Source organism: Perognathus longimembris, chromosome 19 (assembly GCF_023159225.1).
Source record: "Perognathus longimembris pacificus isolate PPM17 chromosome 19, ASM2315922v1, whole genome shotgun sequence".
In the NCBI taxonomy this organism is placed as follows: domain Eukaryota; kingdom Metazoa; phylum Chordata; class Mammalia; order Rodentia; family Heteromyidae; genus Perognathus; species Perognathus longimembris.
In genome coordinates, this window is record NC_063179.1 from 11,673,311 (window position 1) to 11,687,281 (window position 13,971).

The following is a 13,971-nucleotide window of genomic DNA, read 5'->3' on the forward strand; positions in this document are numbered from 1 at the left end:
TCTAGGATTGCTTTTCAAAGTCAGCCTAAGTTGGCTTTGAGTCCATGAGACTCTTATCTCTGATTATCTACTAGAAAACTGGAAGTGGCACTGTGGCTTAAAGTGGTAGAGCACTAGCCTTGTACACAAAAGCTCAGGGTCAGCCCCACAACTGACAAAATGAAGGGAAAAAAAAAAGAGAAAATAAAATAAACGACTAGAGGCTTAAAAACAAAAAAAAGAAAGTTATGTTATTCTATTCACGTTGTTAACAGTTATTAAACACTTAACCACATGGTGGTGCTGTTACCAAGTAGTGTGATTTACAATCAGTTTACACATTGAGACTGCAAAAAGTTTACTCTTCTAGTTACCTAGGTTTTGTTGTTGTAGTTCTTGTTGTTTTTTGTGTTTTTTGTTTTTTTTTTTTTAAACTGGACCACTGTTTATTTCTTTTCTTTTCTTTCCTTTTCTTTTTTTCTTATTTATTGTCAAAGTGATGTACAGAGAGGTTACAGTTTCATACATTAGGCCTTAGGTACATTTCTTGTACTGTTTGTTACCTCCTCCCTCATCCCCCCCCCCCCTTTTCCCTCTCCCCGCATGAGTTGTGCAGTTGGTTTTCACCAAATGGTTTTGCAAGTATTGCTTTTGGAGTCGTTTGACTTTATATCCTTTGTCTCTCGATTTTGATATCCCCTTTCACCTCCCTAGTTCTAATACCAGTGTATACAGTATCCAGTGTACTCAGATGAGATACAGTGATTGTGCGGGTACAACCACAGGAAGGGGCTACAAGAGGATCATCAACAAAGAAGCAACGGTTTCACATGGCATATTGAAAGTAATTACAACAGTGATATAGCAATAGATTCCATAACATAGAGTTCATTTCACTTAGTACCATCTTATGTATTCATATGGGCACAGCTATTAGGCTCTTGTGATCTAGGTAACTAGCAGAGTAAAGTTAAACAGTTGTATATATTATTTCTATGTATTAATAGACATTTGGGGAAATGATAACTGTAAATCTCCTATGAAAATCTTAGGTAACTGTTGGGGATTCATCTTGGCTTTAAGGGGGGAAGGCTGAGGAGAGTGCTCCTGAGATGCCGCCCTTCCCCCAGCCCTGGGGCAGTGTGGAAGTGAGCCACACCTATCTCCTTCTGGGTCAGGAACCAGAGGGGTAGCTTTGAGACCACCCCCCACCTTGCGCCAGCGAGCAAGGGTGCTCACGTGCTCTCCTTTCGAGGGCTTTGCCCGGAGGGTGGTACTATGGGAAGTGACTTTAGCCCATGAGGGAGGTCCTTGGGAGATGCTCTTGGATGGACAAGCTCGCCAGCCTATCGCCAGCTCATGCTCAATCCTCGTCATCACTACTATATTACTGTGAGTCCCTCCCAATTAAATTGGATTGCTCTCCGAAGCGTCTCAGAGATCCGTCTGCAACTGGCTTCCTTGGTGGGTAAGGAGGGAGGAAAAGGGGATCTTGTTTGGCCATGTGCACCTTAGGCTAGCTCGTGTCCTTTTGCTCCACCTTGGCTGCCCGCTGGTCGGGTGCCCAGGGGAGAGGGTGAAAAGGGGCGCACTGATGAGGGAGTAAGCTTAGCATCCCCGCACCAGTGGAGGTAAATCTAGCCCTGCAATTGGCACCCAACATGGGGCTTGAACCCGTGGGAGGGAGTCCGGCAGCTACTGGCAAGCCCTAAGGGAATTGGAGTAGAGTCTCCAGGACACGTGGTTCTCCCATCAGGTCAGCAAAGATGATGGGACATATTCAGAGTAGGTGGAAGAATTTGCCCCTTATTGATTAGGGTGAGAATTGGAAGGCAAGGAAGAGGAGTTGGGAGAGGAACTCCCCCTTGTGACCTTCCAAGCTATCAAGACCCTTAAGGCCTGCTTTTCCTCGTACCCAGGGGAGAGTCCTTGGACTCAGAAGAGGGCATCAGGGGGGAATTTTGATCTGGAGAGGGCGATGGCCTGCACCAAGGGGCCCAGGGACGAGTGTGAGCCTGATCTCCAGGACCCTGGAAGAGCTGCCATGGCCCCGAGGCACATGGCAGGAGAAAAATGTGCTCAGGGGCCCCTGCAGGCTCGCTACCCCTCCCCCACAGGAGGCCCGACTTGTCTCCATACATATGCAGATTCAAGGAGCCCGGCTGAGCAACAGCAGTAGCCCAGTGGCTTCAACAGCAGGCATTCACCAAGCTCAGACGACTCAGCAAATCTCAACCTGGTAGCCATCTCAGCCTCGTGGCGGCCCCAGGAGATACAAGATTTCAGAGAATTCAGGAGAATAGTCCTCAAGGAAGGGGGACCTAACACCCGCTGGGGGAAGAGCCTACTCGAGGGCATGGCCCACCGGTTTTCTACTGTTCAGGAGTGGAGAAGCCTGGCCCGGTCACTGCTTGATAGAACAATGTATGAGGAGTGGTGTTCCCTTTTCAGATATGAGTGCTATGCTCAGGCAGAGATAAATCAGGCCAGCAATCCGCCAATCCCCATAACCTTTGGCATGCTGTTTGGATCCACCCAACCCCAACGGCTGCCTTCTCTGCCCCCTACTGGGAGCAGATACAGGCTGTGGGACTGGCCACATGGCGTGGCTTGGGAGAGGGGTCCCTAGAGACCCCGGCAGTAAAAGCTACCCAAGGGACCAATGAGAGTCTTGCTGCCTTCGTTGGCCAAGTGAGGGACAATCTCCACCAACAGTTTCCTGGGTCCCAGGTAAATCAATTTCTAAGGACCCTGGTGTGGGGAGGGATGACATCAGAATGCAGATTGGCTTGTGCAGGAGTAAAGGAGAGATCTGTGGACAGCTGGATTTACGCTTGTCGGGGCATCAGCGCACGAGCCCGCTAGGCACAGTCGCTGACCACTCTGCTTACTGAGGAGCCCGCCCCTGCCCCCACCAGTGAGGTAAGCAGGGAGTGCTGTTACCAATGTGGTGGCCAGGGCCACTTCAAGAGAGAGTGTCCTTCTGGTCTTGTAAGATCTGGTGCTTCTAGAGGACAGCCCTCAGGCTGGACCAAAGAGCTACCCACAAAACCTTGCCCCGGCTGCAAAAAGGGATTTCATTGGTGAAAGGATTATAAGTCCAGATTTGATGCTATGGGGAGGCCTTTAAACTAGTAATGGGGCACCCTCCAGCCCCGTCACCCAAAGGAGGCGATCAGTCCAGTGATCAGCCCAGTGATGGGCCTAATGACCAGCCTGAGGCCCTCTGGGCAGTCCCAATAGTCACGGAAGTGAGGCCAAAGACAGAAATTATTATATCTGGAAAGATGTTCCAATTCTTATTCGATACAGGAGCTGATTGTACTATATTAAAGAAGGAGGGGGTGCCTCCGTGGTGAGACTTAATCCCCGGACCCCAGACCTCGGGGGTGGGAGGCATAGCTGAGAGTGAGACAACCATGGACTGGCTTCCCTGGGATGACATGAATGGTGGCAAGGGAATCATGCGTCCCCTGATAATGACAGGTTTACCAGATAACCTGCTAGGACAGGTTATCTTGGTAAAAGTTGAGGCCTTGATCATCACAGACCAGGGTCTGTCAGGTGGCCCTAGTGACTATCAGAGACTGCCTCCTTCCCAGGCCTCGGGACTGGAGGCTCCTGTTTCTTCTACAGGGCCTCACCCCCAATTCTAAGGGCCACTGTTCCTACCGTCCCTGCCATTCGATGGCTTCCGGGTCCCCCCATGTGGGTGGAGCAGTGGCCAATTCCCTCAAACAAGCTAGAAAGATTAAAGAAAATAATATCAGAACAACTGTCCCTCAGGCATATTAGACCTTCACTGAGCCCTTGGAACAGCCCTGTATTTGTGTACAAAAGGCCTCAGGTAAATGGAGGATGGTACAGGACCTAAGAAAAATTAATGAGCGGATAATCCCCGCTGTCACCCCTTTACGGGGGCTGCCATGGATCCCCTCCATTCTTCGGGATCGGAATTTCATTATAATTGACATCAAGGATTGTTCCTTTTCCATTCCCCTTGACCCCCAGGACTGTGAAAAGTTTGCTTTCTCTGTGCCCTCCGTTAACTACCAGGGGCCAGACCAGAGGTATGAGTGGGTAGTCTTACCTCAGGGCATGGTTAATAGTCCTGCCTTCTGCCAACATTATGTGTCACAAGTTCTTCAACCTCTTAGGAGACAGTCAGATATTATTTTATATTTCTATATGGATGATATCATTATTGGAGCAGCAGATGTCCAAGTGCTAGACGCTGCCTATAGCAAGCTACAAACACTCCTACAAAGAGGAGGACTGCTTATAGCCAGTGAGAAGGTTCAGAAAGTATACCCCTTTAAGATCTTGGGGGCAGAATTTAAACTAGACTCTGTGTGCCCCCTTAAGCCCCAGTTCTCCTTCCAGTCATCCTATACTCTGGTGGAGATGCAAAACTGTTGGGGGAGATTAACTGGTTAAGACCCTGGCTTCACCTGCCTATAGAGGAGCTGCTTCTGCTCCATGTCTTTAAAGGGCAAAGCGCCCACTGATGTTATTACAACAACTCCATCACTTCAAACAGCTTTCCCAAACTTCCAAATGGCCCTAAATATGGCACGGTTGGCCCACTACAAGCCTGAGTGCACACTTTGCCTTTGGTTCCTCCCCGGGTCTGAGCTTTCCTCAGCCACTATTACACAGTCAGGCGAGCCTCTCCAATGGGTGCACGCATCAGTGGGAGGAGCTCCCAGGGTTTATTCCCAGCTAGACAAGCTAGCTGCCTTGATAATCAAGGGCAGGGATACTTCCCTGAGACTTTTTGGGCGAGATCCCGATGTGCTAACCATTCCCTACAGGCTGTTAGATTTTGAACGGGTCAGAAGAAATAATGAACAGGTGTCCAGTGCCCTGGAGGGTTTTATGGGAAAGGTAGATTGCCATTATGGCTCCTCGAGGTGGGTGACTTCATTTTCCAGGCTACAATGGACCCCTCCTGTATTTTTCTCTACCAGGCCTCTTGTCAAGGCTGCCAATGTTTTTACAGATGGGGGAAGAGCAGGGTCTGCCATAGTGGAATGCTCCGCGTCCCCTCCTGCCAATGGGAAAGGAAACACCCATTACTTTGAGGCAATTACTGGATCTGCACAGTTTAAGGAACTGGACGCAGTCGCCCTGGCACTGACCCATGTCAAACAGCTGATGAACCTGTTTTCTGACAGTTTGTATGTGGTTAATTTGCTACCAAACCTGGTGTCCTCATATATTAAATTAGATGAAAACCCAATCACCCCTCTGATGATCCAAGTCAGGTCTCTGTTAAAAGAGTGGGCTGAGCCTATATTCTTACAGAACCGTTGAGGACACTAACGACTGCCTGGGGACCTGACACAAGGTAATCATATGGCCGACAAGCTGGCCACTAATGGGACTATTGTAGCTATGGTTATTGTACAACCTCAAAACCTTCAAATGGCCCAAGGAATCCATGAGCATACACACTTAAACTGGAGAGGGTTACATCAGAGATTTCCTTCCATTCCTATAAAAGACTTTAAAAAGATTGTTTGGACTTACAAGTCATTTATGCCCTTTCTGCAAGTCCCTCCTCTGCAATCTCCTGGGGTCAACCCCAGAGGCCTAAAGCCTAATGTTATCTGGCAAACTGATGTAACCCACTACGCTCCTCTTGGAAGGTTGAAATATATATGTCCATAGGTACTCATTCACATGTGTGCTGTGCCATGGCACATTTGGGGTAAAGAGCACGGCATGCTGAGAGCCACTTTCTACAATGTTTTGCTGTCTTAGGGCTCCCATTACAGGTAAAGACAGATAATGGACCTTGTTTCATCAGCAAGACTTTACAGGCCCTTTTCCAAAAGTGGAATATTAAACATACCACTGGAATACCATACAACCCAAAGGGTCAGGCCATAATTGAGAGGCATAATAAGACCCTGAAGGATCAATTATTAAAACAAAAAGGGGGGGAAGCCCCCATGACCAGCTGAGGACAGCGATGTTTACACTGAATATTTTAAACTTCTCTAAGGACCAACCTCTGTCGGCTTTCCAGAGACATTGGTCAAGCCAAACACCCTACTTAAAGGTGGAAGTCCATTGGAAGGACCCCTTTACAGGAGTATGGTGAGGCCCGAACCCACTTATCAGTGTGGGAAGGGGCTTCACATGTGTTTTCCCAACTGGGGAACCGAATCCAATCTGGATACCAGCTAGAGACTTAAAATATTTTTCATCTGAATGACCACCCAAGGCACCTGCCCTTGAGGGATGTCTCTCCTTGTTTTCTCTTCAGGAAATCAAAGACCTTGGTGGATTTTTTCCATGGAGAAACGGGAAAGCCTACCTGTACCAGCGATGGACCCAGTGTTGGCCCTGTTTCTTCCCCGGACCTTGCCTGGCACCTTTTGGCGCAATGTTTGCTGTGGCAGTGTGGCCCACAGCATTGCACAAGAATTAAAGGGAAAATTTGCATTCTGTTGTTCCTTCCTTCACTCCCCTCCTTTGTTGCTTATTTTAGGGGACCCCATTGGAGGGAAGTAGGAGCTAAAGGATTTGGACACCTTAATGTTTTATGATAAATGTTTACAATAAGCAAGGGATTGGTACCTTGCTGCAATGTTTTCCATAAAGTGTCTACTAACATCAATCTCTAACAGCACCCTGGCTGCCAAATCGCCAGGACCTGAACCTGCCTCTACCTCACCATCAAGGGAAGGGAGAGCCATCTGTACTACCTTGAGTGACACTGAAATGGACCAGGACTCCTCTATCTCCTATGGACTGAGCCAGATAAGAGACCCTCCATTGCATTGCGCCTGTGTTATAATTGCTCATGTGTTACAGTTGCTCATGTTGCATTTGCCTTGTGTTACGATTGCTTATGCTCATGTCTGCTTGATGCTTCCATTTGCGTTATGTTTGCATTGCTCTGTACTAGACAAATTGGTCTCTCATATTGTGAGTGAAAAGCCAGAGCTGTCCAGACAACAAGTGGCCTTTGGTCTTTAGCCATTTAGGAACCCCATGAGGTTGGTCACATGCCCATTAGGACCCGCTGCTCACTGAGGTCCACTGGCATGAGAAAAAATTAACAGGGCTTTCTTTCAAGTGCCAATCCCACTCTCCCTGAGTCCCCTCATCAGGCTGGCCCACCCGGCAGGCAGGTTGGCTGGAAGTGCTAGTGCGTTAGCCGAAGATGGGTAAGATCCCCCATGGGGGGGCAACCTAAGACATGGCACGCCCTCAAGTAAGGCGCCTCCTGCTGTTCAAAAGAAAATAAATAAAAGGGGCAGATGTTGGGGATTCATCTTGACCTTAAGGGGGGAAGGACGAGGAGAGCGCTCCTGATGCCACCCTTCCTCCAGCCCTGGGGCAGTGTGGAAGTGAGCCACACTTATCTTCTTCTGGGTCCGGAACCAGAAGGGGTAGCTTTGAGACCACCCCCCACCTTGCGCCAGTGAGCACATGTGCTCTCCTTTGGAGGGCTTTGCCCAGAGGGCGGTACTATGGGAAGTGACTTTAGCCCATGTGGGAGGTCCTTGGATGGACAAGCTCACCTGCCTATTGCCAGCTCATGCTCAATCCTCATCATCACTACTATATTACTGTGAGCCCCTCCCGATTAAATTGGATTACTCTCCGAAGCATCTCAGAGATCCGTCTGCGCCTGGCTTCCTTGGTGGGTAAGGAGGAAGGAAAAGGGGATCTCGTTCGGCCACGTGCACCTTAGGCTAGCCTGTGTCCCTTTGCTCCACCTTGGCTGCCCGCTGGTCGGGTGCCCAGGGGAGAGGGCGAAAAGGGGAGCACTGATAAGGGAGTAAGCTTAGCATCCCCGCACCAGGGGAGGTAAATCTAGCCTGGCAGGTAACTAGCACAGTAAAATTAAACAGTTGTGTATAGTTAGAACTTCAGTTACTTAAATAAAGATTAACCCTTGTCATTTATGTAGGATAAGCCACTGATTTATCTTCATTCATATTCTTATAAAATTATAATTTCTAAATATTGAAAGAAAATAATGATAACTTTCAAAATAATGCTACCAATATTTCTTTCCTGTACTGGCAAGTTGTATTTTGTAAAGAAGTTTTGGAAACCTAATAAATATAAGGTTGTATGATAATATTTCATTTTTGTATGAAATACAGGAAATGGAGACTCCTAGTAACAGCAAGCAGGGTAGTATTTGGAATCCATGACCAAAATTTAGTAACTATGCAAAACATACTCAGATCTGCTTCTCTGCCAATATATTTGTTAGGTTACCTTAAAGATACACCATTTCATCAACTTGACTGAATTAGGTCTACTATCTTTGTTTTTCTATGTTTCCCTCTAAATTTAAAAATGTTAGAATTGCAGTTCAAAGCCAGCTGGGGCAAAAAAGTCCATGATGTTCTTATGTCCAATTAATTAGCAAAAAACCAGAAGTGTAAGCGTCTTTCAAAAATGGGTCTCCAGGCTTGAGTGAAAAAAAAGAAGCCAAGTGAGAGATTCAGGCTCTGAATTCAAACCCCAGTAATGATAAAATGATAATAATAATTAATAGTAATAAATATAAAGTTTGTTCATAATGAACTTTTAAAGTGTTTTGACAATAAAGCTAGGTATTGGTAAATACAGATGTCAAAACACTGGCTAACTTATTAATTTAACAAATTCAAAATATAAATAAAACTATTTGCAAATATAAATAAAAAGATTTATAATACTGAAAGTAAACAATCTGTTATTTATTTACAACCTGTGTAAATTTTAGCAATTATATCACAGAGATCTTTGTGAATTTGGAGAAAATTTTGCTAGAAGTAAATAAACATAAATTATAGACGAACATACATTTAATGACAATCCCTATTATGAAGTGATTCTTAAAAATAAATATCTTTAAAAATTTCAAAACAAAAGGCTGCAAAAAGGAAAGTTCTGTAAAATTTACTGATTAATGACTACATGTCATTATGCCTAATGGAAAAAGTGAAGACTTTAGCTTATTTATTGGAAGGTTCTTATGAAGAGTAATGCATTTTATTTTCGACATTTATACTCATGGACTTCTCAATTTGATGGGATGTATAGTTATAAGCAAAATAGTAAGTTTATTTCAATTTCAAAAATATTCTGATTTATGTTCTAATAAAGAGACAAAATAGTTACCTTTCTTTATTTTAAAAAGATGATGCAATATTTGTGAGGTCTTAATATATATATATAATAGAATTGTTATATTACTGCTTTAAATATACATACTACCAAATTATCTTTGTGTATGAAAAGTTAATCTATCTTTTTGATTACCCAAACTGTTACATTGGTAACAAGAAAACCACTACATTTCTGTAAATAAATTGACATTTTGACTTAGGGAACTTTCTGTTTATGTGCCGTAAGTATATCATTTATTTTCATTTATGCAATAAACACAGCTACTGACAAAAACTCATTTCATTTATCATTTCAGTAAGAACAAATTTCAACATTTTAAACATTTTATTTGCAGTATAAATGTGTACCACCTCTTAACTTTTCAAAGGGGAAGAAATTTTATTCTGGCTTTACTATTGTTTTATTGCTTTATTGCACAATACCACTGAAGAGTGTTTTCATTTTGTGTACATAGCTCAAAGTAATATGATGTGAGGGTAGAGAAAGAATAGTTTTATCTTGTTTTATTTTATGCCAATATCTTGTGCCTTGGAGAGATTTATGAAGTCTCATAATGTTACTATGAATTTGAAGTAGTATAGTGAAATGACATACTGCCTCAGTGCTCATAAATTGAATCAAAGTTGAGGTTAAAAATAAAATAAAGAAAATGCCTTTCTTCCTTTTTTTCAACTCATGGAATTCTGGCCACCATTCTTATGTATTTCTATTCTTGCTCTACAGAGGAAATATAGAAAGGGATAATAGTAAAATTGGAAGCAAATAGGAGATTTGAAAGAATGATAATGACAATTGATGTTGCTGAATATTGAATTTAGGAAAATTACCTGTGGAATAAAAATTACCATATTTCATTTTTCTATCCAGCTTACAATGTTAGAAAAAAGAAAACAAACTGATCTTTTATAAAGACCTACATATTCATAAGTACACTATATATTTTGAACTTTCCATATTACTTTTAGTATTAAAATGTGATTTCAAAACAAATTTATTTTTTTCACTAAACCCCTTGCTTCACAATTTTATTCTGAGACACTAAAGGGGAAACTTTACAAAAGTTAATATTTTAAGATTCTAATCAAACCAAAGCACTACGATTAAACTGAAGAGTCAATAGTAAATTAATAAAATTGATCCAAGTTTGATACTTTTTTCCTACGTGCCTTTCTCAAAATCAGCATAAATGCATAATTTTTTAATGTTCTCATGTAAGTTAATTGAGCTTCTACACAAAATATGATTCATGTGCATTTGTCAGAATAATGATAGAATAAATCTCAGGCTAATTATCTCTTCATGTAAATAAATGTTATGTTTCATTAGCTGACAGCATCAAGATATATACTGCATTTGGTTTTTTAGATTTATAAAATTATTTTCAATATCCTATATTTTGTTTGGTGAATTCAGAACTCTTGAACAAATTATAAATGTCCACTGATTAACAGGAATTTATTGCAAAGATTTAGTCTCAGAAATGGGAGTGTGTAGCTCAAGTGGTAGACAGAATGCATTAAATGATAGTATATGGAAGCATATCTGGTGTATATTGTGTGAAAGTTTACCATTTATATCATTTTATCCATTAAATTAAATCCATTAAACATGTCTTATATACACATATACTTTAGTTTTACCTTTATTTATATCTATGCATCATCTTTACCAATGTAAAAAAATAAAATTATGTTTCCTGGTTTAAAATAATCATAACATGGTTAAAGTTCATGAAATATGTATGCATAATATATGTACAATGCATGTATCATAATGCAGCCTCTCCCTTTGCAAAATTGATTTATACTAATTTAAAATTTAAAAAGTTTCACATTTGGGGATTAGTAGTCAGTTTCCTATAATTATTATTAATGAGAAAGCACTAAATTTGGACTCCAGAGTATTCCATATGTATTCATTACATGGAATTCTGTTACAGGCCACTGTTCTAGTTTTAAAATGATGAAAACCGATAATACTAGCATTTATTGTTCTGGAATGGAGACACCTCAACACACACTGATTCATTTCTTTTTATGTCAATAATGAACAATTCATTGACTGAAATGATACAAATTAATCATAAAAGTAAACAAGACAATTTATCCCTTGTAATTATTTATGTAGCAATTAAAATATAATAACCATAATTAGGAAATATGTAGTTGATGCAGCTTGGATTAAAGGCATGTTCTTTGTAGAAGGTTAGGAAAAACACTAAATTAAGTGATGTTCATCTTTCTGACTGCCCTTCATTACTCAAAATTCCTATAATTGGACGGATTAGGAAAACAATGATCATGCACATACCTCACATACAGCCAATATTTCTCTTGCTTGTTTGTACACTCAATCATTCCTCTCGCTAATAACTGTGAGGCAAATGGTTTCTAGTCATCCACGTAACTAGTCTCTGAACCTTGGCCTGCTTTCTTCTACTGCCCACTTTAGCTTTGGTAAACAGGATCTTGTCACATTTCATTTCTTCTCTAGTCTTCCTTTCTTACTATGCTACTTAGAGCTTTCTGAACCCCTTAATTCTCATTCTTATTTCTTCCACTCCAGTGATGACAACTCACCGACAATGCCTTTCTTCTTTGTTATATCAAAATATCAGTAATATCATGAGTTTGGTATTTATAGTCTCAGACAACCCAGCACTAGATTAAATTAAGGGTGTTATAAGGTTAGAGCATGAATTTATTTCTACATGTTGTTTTCCAAATAATGTATCTCCTAAATTTGTACTGAGAGAAATACTCAAATTATAATTAAACTCTGGGGAGAATTTTTAAAGTATGTGATCAAACAAAAAAAAATCTTTTACAATCTATTAAAACTACAAATTTAGACTTGTCTGTGGAACTAAATAGTTTCCAATACTATTTTTTAAATTAATTAAAGAAAAACAAAATTAGCTGCAGTTTTCCATTTTTCTGTTCTTTATTATTTGGTAGGTAAATTTCCTAAAATACATCTCTGTACCTTTTTAAGTTTGATGATGCCTTCCTGTGTATCCTCATCTGTGACAATGTCAAACAAATTTCCCCCGTCTCCTGGAACAATGTTGTACTCAATTTCAGCGTTTTGTCCAAAATCAGGATCCACAGCTCTTATTCTTCCAATAGCTGAACCAATAGGTGAAGACTCAGGAACTTTCAGATGGAAGATGCCTAATAAAACATGGATGATTGCACAAGCAAGCAGAGTCAGTAACCAGTGAAAAGCTTGTAAAAATACCCTATAGAAAGTAATTTAAATTTAGAACAGTACCGTTCACTTGCTATAAAGTTACAGAGTATGATTTGAAGTAATAATTTCACTTCAAATTTCCAGCTACTCAATTGGGACTGAGCTTTATATATAGTAGAGTGTGTGGAATTAAAATCTTTGTTAGAAAAATAGTATTTATGCTGAGACAGCAAGGTGGAATTATTATCAAATATCAAGGTGAAATTACTTATCATAAGTAACAAAGTCATTGATGTCAAACACACACACAGACACACAGACACACACACACACACACACACACACACACACACACACACACACAGAGAAATGAATCCAGGATTTAAGAAAAAATAAAAAGCCTAGATAGATAAGTAGGTAGGTAGATGGACAGTTAAATAACTAAATAGTAGTATGCAAAAGATAGATATTTAGGTACTTGTAGAAAGTTAAATTTACCTTTTCTAAAATAATTATTTAAAAATGATTATTCAATCAAAATATGACCTATGATAAAAATTCAGGTAGTTAAATCTTATCAGCCACAGTGGAGTGAAATATAGCATAGTAATACTACAATTTAACTTATTTTTATCAACTTATTACCATGCTAAGTATTTTATATCTATTTTAAGTTAGAATATGCAATTTTATCATCACATTTTTTGTAGTATTAAAGAGAAAAAAGTGCAATGCTTAATTTTACCACCAGATGGGTGAAAATATATTGCTATGAAATGGAAGCTCAGGGCTGGCAATATGACCTAGTGGCAAGAGTACTTGCCTCATATACATGAAGCCCTGGGTTCGATTCCCCAGTACCACATATATAGAAAATGGCTAGAAGTAGCGCTGTGACTCAAGTGGCAGAGTGCTAACCTTGAGCATAAAGCCAGGGACAGTGCTCAGGCCCTGAGTTCAAGCCCCAGGACTGGCAAAAAAAAAAAAAAAAAAAAAAAAGAAATGGAAGCTGAATCAGAAAAACAAAAAGAAGAAAGAAGAAAGAAAGCAAGGAAGGCAAGAAAGAAGGAAGAGAGGGAGGGAAGGAAGGAGGAAGGCAAAAAGGAAAGAAGGAAAGAAAGAAAGAAAAAGAAAAGAAAATATAGAAAAATGTATCCATATAACTCATTCCAGGACCATGAAATATTGTACTGTCCAACAAATGTAAAACTAGGATATTACTCTAAGCCATTGTTTAAAACTTCTGTATGAGCAAAATTTAAAATGTTTATATATTTCTTTGAAAAAAGTAGCTACAACAAAGAAAATGCAATGTGTATTATTTTTCAGGCATCTTATCAAAAAGGCTCTTAATCAGCCTATGAAGCCATATTTCCAAACATTCACAAACCAAACCTAACAAAAGGAAAAAACAAACAAACAACACTTACCTGCAGATGCCATTTCTATAAGCAAGCTGCTTATGATTGGGTATGTGTGTAATCTCAACTAACAAAGTCTAAGTGGAATATCACCATCTGTGAGCCCAGCCAGGACAAGGGAACTGACATCCTATCTGAAAACTAAGCTAAAGCAGAAAAGGCAGAAACTGTTGCACCTGTGGTCAAGCAGTTCCCTAGCAAGGTCAAAGGCTTGAGTTCAAACTTCTGTACT

General features: G+C 40.8%; 1 protein-coding gene across 2 annotated transcripts in view; it reads right to left on the minus strand.

Annotated features, from left to right (window-relative positions):
* Positions 1 to 13,971, minus strand: part of Cdh12 (cadherin 12) — a 219,406-nt gene that overhangs the window by 36,469 nt on the left and 168,966 nt on the right. For both annotated transcript variants that reach the window (XM_048368150.1, XM_048368149.1), the window contains one exon: positions 12,112 to 12,299. In XM_048368150.1, coding sequence (XP_048224107.1) covers positions 12,112 to 12,299 — 188 coding nt within the window. The remainder of the gene's footprint in view (positions 1 to 12,111; positions 12,300 to 13,971) is intronic.